General features: G+C 29.3%; 1 protein-coding gene across 1 annotated transcript; it reads left to right on the top strand.

Moving 5' to 3' along the window:
- Positions 1-265: 265 nt before the first annotated feature.
- Positions 266-4125, top strand: LOC145071381 (UPF0481 protein At3g47200-like). Its single transcript, XM_079018278.1, has 2 exons — positions 266-299; positions 2376-4125. Exons 1-2 carry the CDS (start codon positions 277-279, stop codon positions 3877-3879), a joined length of 1527 nt encoding a protein of 508 aa, XP_078874404.1. The 5' UTR covers positions 266-276; the 3' UTR covers positions 3880-4125.
- The last annotated feature ends 2701 nt before the right edge of the window (positions 4126-6826 follow it).

The following is a 6826-nucleotide window of genomic DNA, read 5'->3' as shown; positions in this document are numbered from 1 at the left end:
ACTCCTTAATTTCAAATATATATATATATATATATATATATATATATATATATATATATATATATATATATATATATATATATATATATATATATATATATATATATATCAAAAAGAGTAAGATTGATTTTAGAAGGTAGATTCTAAGTTAGCCAAAGTAACAAGCAAATATTTTATTCTTTGAACATGTGGATGCAGCCTTCACTTTTGGCTATTATATATTAAGCATCTTAACGATTTTTATGACTCCTTAATTTCAAACAACCATATCAAGTCATGTGTTCAAGAGAAAAACCAAGGTATATGACTCCTTTTCTCTTTATATCTTTCTCACTCTTACTCATTACATTATATATATATATATATATATATATATATATATATATATATATATATATATATATATATATATATATATATATATATATATATTAATCGAAAAAAATAAAGATTAAGAATAAATGAATCATTCTCAATAAATCATTTATTTTTGTTACAAAAGGCTCCGTAGTTGCGCCATTTTTGTTACAAAAGGCTCCGTCGTAGCGGCGCAACTGAGGATGGGTAATATTCATATATGGCTATAAAAGTAAATATATTTGTATATTAATCAACCACCTCCCTTTCGCCACCAACCGCCACCGCCTCCACCTCCGTCACCAACCATCAACACCCCTGCCACCGATCATCGTCACCATATTCATACATGAATAATCACTTGTTCGTATGTCTATTCATATATGAATATACATATTCATATATGAATACGCATATTCAATCGTATTGATACGCTGAAACGCTTAAGCAACATTTTTTAAATGAGTGACCTAGATTAATTTCCTCGAACTTTTTCTCTACCAACCGCCACCGCCTGCACCTCCGTCACCAACCATCAACACCCCTGCCACCGATCATCGTCACCATATTCATACATGAATAATCACTTGTTCATATATCTATTCATATATGAATATACATATTCATATATGAATACACATATTCAATTATACCGATACGCTGAAACGCTTAAGCAACATTTTTTAAATGAGTGACCTAGATTAATTTCCTCGAACTTTTTCTCTATTATATATATATATATATATATATATATATATATATATATATATATATATATTAAGTGGAAAAAACGACACGTCATGCTTACAAAAGTTTGTGATGGACTCGACTATCACCTGAAAGGTCTGAATTAACCGTCCAGTCATTGCATTGTTGTATTTCTAGTGATGTGCATAGATTGTAGTCGTATATATGCCCGGGGGATAGTGTGGTAGGCATATAAATAAATTCGTGGAAGTATTATTATTGTAGGAAGTCATTCAGCTATAATTGATGTATATTAAATACAAAAAAAAAAAAAAAAAAAAAAAAAAAAAAAAAAAAAAAAAAAAAAAATTATTAAGATGCAAAGAAATAATTAGTTATCAACGATGCAGGATAAAAGATAGACAAATAATCTAGGGAAATGGATCACACGTACAAGTCATAAATAAATAACACAAAATTATAAAAATAGTCTATATAGTTTGTCGATTTTTATGGATAAGGTCAAAAAAATTGTTAACAAAAACGTTCTTATTTAATGTTTGAGTTGTGGATTTGGTCCTTGCTTCTAACTGCTCCGTTAGAGCCATGGAACAAATCCACAACTCAAATATTAAATAAAAATATTTTTTTGCTACTAATCTTTTTTATGGACTCTACCCATAAAAAATGGACAAACAATAGGAAAGATTTTTGTAATTTTGTCTAAAAAAACATAAAGTTTTTGAACTTCTACATTGTTTAGCTATGGACATTGGATATAAACCATTAAATGATACATCTTTCATTATAGACAAAAATTATTATATTTTTTTAAACGACAAGTCTATTCTACTTCTAAATTCTTCATATGTCCTATACGAGACTTGAACGTCAACTTCAAGTAGGGAGGACAACACCGGATACCGTCGGGCTAAAAGCCCTTTGATAAAAATTATTAAAAAAAACTATAGTTTTATTGCCTCTCTCTCTCTCTCTCTCTCTCTCTCTCTCTCTCTCTCTCTCTCTCTCTCTCTCTCATATGGTTATCTTTTATAATATTTCATTTGGAATTTATAAATTTAGTCAATTTTTTTAGAAAGTCTACTTTCAAAATCAAAGTTTAAAGCTTATATTATAATTTTATAATCAAATAACGAATTATGTCTGTTGAAATTAGAATATATATTTTTTAGTGTGGCTGATTGTTAGTAGGTTTTTACTTATTTGTTAAAAAGAAAATATTCTTTGTAAAGCAAAAACCATAATGTTGAAAAAAATTATAGTTTTATAGCATATACCATAAACATGTTTCAATTCCACATATATATCAGGAAGATGATTTCAAAATCAATGGAGACGGAAATATCGGAAAGTGAAGATGTAAGAATTGAAATGCGCGGTAATCTATCGGAACCGGCCGACAACATTAACCATGGCTATGCCCGGGAATGGGAATTCTGCATTCAAAAATATGAAACTGTCCAACGTTTAGAACGCAAACGAAAAATAGAGAAAGTACCTCCATTGCTCTTAAAGGGTGAAAAGGGTGAAAGAAACCGTCAATGCTACGAGCCAATGGTGATTTCACTTGGCCCTTACCACCATAAACGAGATGACCTTGCCGCAGCCGATAAATACAAGCTCATAACCCTCGAGGAGTATTGTTTGAGCTGCAAAAAAACCATGGATTTGTTATACAATAAAGTGTTTGAAGTAGTACAAGATGCTAGAAAATGTTATGTCGATGGTTCTACAGATGAATACAACGACGAGCAATTTACTCGAATGATGTTGCGTGATGGTTGCTTTGTTTTGTTCTTTATACATTGCATTGCTAGCGAGCCGAACACTATGTTGATGCTAAATATTGAGTATTTAGGCGCATTGGGCTTCTTGCACATAGCTCGTGACATTTTGTTGCTCGAGAACCAAATCCCGTTTATAGTACTCCAAGTTTTGTTGGACTTGCAATTCCCAGAAGATAGAGGCGAAAGGATCTTAAATGAGTTCTTTAACTACTTGAACTATGGAGAAATCACCAAGAAGAAAGAAAAGGTGCTTGAAAAGAAGCAACCACTTCATCTCCTCGAGCTTTACAGGTCCCATTTCATCTCGCTTTCCTCCTCTTTTGGTCAGGTTCCGCAAAAAAAGATTGGCGTTCATCAGAAAAATACTAATGCAAAATCGAATTACGTAAAGCGAAATCGATCTTTTGCATCAGTTACAGAACTCAAAGCTAAAGGGATTTTCTTGAAACGTACTAACGTCGACGACGAGTCTTCTAATGAAGACATCAAGTTTCACTCCCATTGTTGCTACGGTGAGCTTGAACTTGTGCGTCGGGCAGTATACTCGAATTCAAAAGCTATTTACTTGAACATGATCGCTTACGAGTTGTGCCCTCATAATCCAAATGACCTTCGAGTTTCGACTTATATTCGAGTAATGAAATCGTTGGTTGTTCATCATGATGATGTAAAGGAGTTACGAGACAACAAGATATTGCTTCATAGTTTTGGACGAGATGAAGAAGTGGTGAAGATGTACGATGAGATTGATGTACCGGCGGTTAATGTCCACTTGTTTAGTCAGCTCCGACGAGGAATTGAAAAGCACTGTAATAATAAGTATAAGACATGGGCGGCAGAGCTGATTAACGTCTATTTTAGTAGTCCATGGAAGACGGTGGCTTTGTTGGTGGCTACTGCTATTTTGTTCACTAGTTTTCTGCAGACTTACTTCTCCATCAGGCCACTTCCGAATGACTCCAATCAAGATATTGTCAAGCTTTTGAGACGATGCATACACTCTAAGCCTCCTTCTGCACCTACTTGATATGAAGGAGTGTTTTGCACCGTTGGCTACTTGATATGAAGGAGGGTTTTGCACCATGTGAGAGACTTGGAGTTCATCAAAACTGCATCGGAAACCCACAAACACATCTCAACCAATTTTTAAAAGAAATGATAGGATGTTTAACGTTACGAGTGTTTAGTTAAAGTTATTATGAGAGTTGACTTTAATTACGTTTTCTTTTGATATTTATATGAGGACAAATTATGCCAATAGTAATGTAAAAAAGAATGCATTTAATTTTTTAACCATAATCATAATCAACTTATATTCTTCTTTAGATGACGTATAACTTAAAAAAAATGTTCCTAGAATAAGAATAAAGTGCTTCATTGATCGTAGTATTTGATATTTTACACTACATCACATTCTAAACAGAGAGTGTGTGTATATATATATATATATATATATATCCTCCTTAATAAATAAAAGTTTTTTTGTCACATGTCAACCTCTCATTAATTTTGACACTTCTCATTTTGTGGTGTTTTTGAAATAAATATTATCCACTTGTCAATTTTTGATTTATTTCAATTTTTAAAATTAAAGTTATATACTTATATTTGTAAAGTATTAAATATGATATATATGATATTAAATTGCAATAAATATATATCTTCTTTATTTTAAAGTTATACATTAAAAAATATTTTATGTTTACACTTTAATGTTTAATTTTTTTTAAATCAATATGTGTAATACACGGGTTTCACACCTGGTATATATATAGATGAGGGTTTAATTGAGAAAAAAAAAAGGTTGAGAATGTGGGAATCATTCTCAGCCACTTATTTATTTTTTGCTGCAAAAGCATCCGTCGTACCAGCGAAAATTGGAAAGGAATAGACATGTGTTTTCCAACAAAACATGTTTCCTTTAACTATGCTAAGCATTATCTTAATATATACAAAAATATAGTTTTTTCGTTTTTTTTAAACTTTTAAGAAGCTATTTTTATTGAAAAATGATTTTAAATATACCAAAATTCATGATTTTTTATTCTCTACAAATACATCCATATTGATATAGTTTTAAGATAAAATAATTTTTTTTTATATTTTCAGCTATCTTTATTCATAAGTGAATAAAAATGAATCAGGTTTTTACTACAGTACATTCATTATTCAGTTATTAATAAAAACTATGATTAAATTTTTTACAATTTAAATATCATTCATATATGAATATAGCATATAATAAACATAGTATATTCATATTTAAATATTAGACGATGCATTCACTTGTGAATATTACATAGTATATTCACTTTTGAAAATTAGATGGTATATTCACTTATGAATATTAGATAATATTTTCATATCTGAATATTACATAGTATTACACGGTATATTCACGTATGAATATTACAAGGTATTTTCACGAATATATATAATTTTTATATGTTATTCACATATGAATAACATAAAGACTTGCATATTTGTTTTTTTTTTTTGTTTTAATTCGGGTGGAAAAACATATTCATATATGAATATAATGTGGTAATTTAGTTTATGCATTTCATCAAACAGTTGGAGTGCATACAATTTAACTTTTTAAAAATATTAAAAACATGATACTTTGACTATTTAAATCTTACAAAATAGTAGATTGATAGAGAATTATATGAATTTTTTCAAAAAAAAAACAATTTGATCTTTTTCTAACCTCAATTTTGAAGTTTTATTTGATAATCGATGTTGAATGAATGATATGAAGTGGATTTTTTGTTGATTATCGATGATGTTGATCTAATGACGCTGGGAATATAATTAATCGTAGATGTTGAAGATCTGATTGTATTCAAGCAGAATTGAAGGTTGGATTAAAAGAACCAAAAACGATTTTTTGTTGTTAACTGTTGAATCATGTTGATAAACATGTTATTAACGAAGATCGATGATTGATTAACACTGGATGATGTTGATGATGGTTTAATTGAAGAAATATGGATGATTGTTGAAGGTTGGAGGAGAAATTTGGATGATGAACGATCGCTTAGAAATAAGTTTGAACTGTTATGTATTTTTATACAGTTACGTATTTGAGATTGAAGGTTATTATTATATTTACAAGTTTGCCACCGTGTCTTTTTATGTTTAGATTAAATGAGTGGCTGAGAGTGATTCCCCCATTCTCAACATTTTTTATTTTCTCAATTGAACCCACCTCTCTCTCTCTCTCTCTCTCTCTCTATATATATATATATATATATATATATATATATATATATATATATATATATATATATATATATATATAGGGTTAGGTTATTTTGTTTTTACATTTATTGTGTGCTAAAATGCACCAATAAAATTTAGTAAATTAAATAATTATTTAATTAAATAAATATAGATATTAAATGATTTCCATAATTATATGTATATTAAATGATATCCATAATTATAATTCTTTTTTTATGGAAACTAATTAAATTCATCATTAATGTCAGCAATAACATTCTTTCAGAATGAATTCGAATCTAAGTTTTTATATATGAGTTCGTATTTTGTTTCAGGACTCACTCACTTAAAATACAATAAAGTTGCGTGGAATATGAAGAACGAGAGTGTATTCTACTAGAATACACTCTCATTCTGCTGGAATACACTCTCATTCTTCTAGATATTAATTCATTTTGAAAGAATATTATTGTTGACATTAATGACGAATTTAATTAGTTTCCAGAAAAATGAGTTATAAGAATGGATAGCATTTAATATACATATAATTAATACTAAAATCCTGTTGGTGCATTCTAGCACACAATAAATGTGAGAAATATTTAAACCTACCTACCTATATATCTATATATATATATATATATATATATATGTGTGTGTGTGTGTGTGTGTGTGTGTGTGTTTAGGTCAAAAACTACACAAGTATTAATCAACCAATTTGATTGAGAGGCTGTGATGTTGAGATTAGT

This window comes from Lactuca serriola, chromosome 8 (assembly GCF_051521515.1).
Source record: "Lactuca serriola cultivar US96UC23 chromosome 8, Lser_US96UC23_V15, whole genome shotgun sequence".
Taxonomy (NCBI): Eukaryota; Viridiplantae; Streptophyta; class Magnoliopsida; order Asterales; family Asteraceae; genus Lactuca; species Lactuca serriola.
Note: the sequence above shows the minus strand (reverse complement) of the source record. Positions and strands in the feature narration are given on the sequence as shown.

Coding starts and splice junctions, on each gene's coding strand:
- LOC145071381 (XM_079018278.1), top strand. CDS start 277: ATGTGTTCAAGAGAAAAACCAAG. Junction 300..2,375: donor TGTTCAAGAGAAAAACCAAG/GTATATGACTCC, acceptor CATATATATCAG/GAAGATGATTTCAAAATCAA.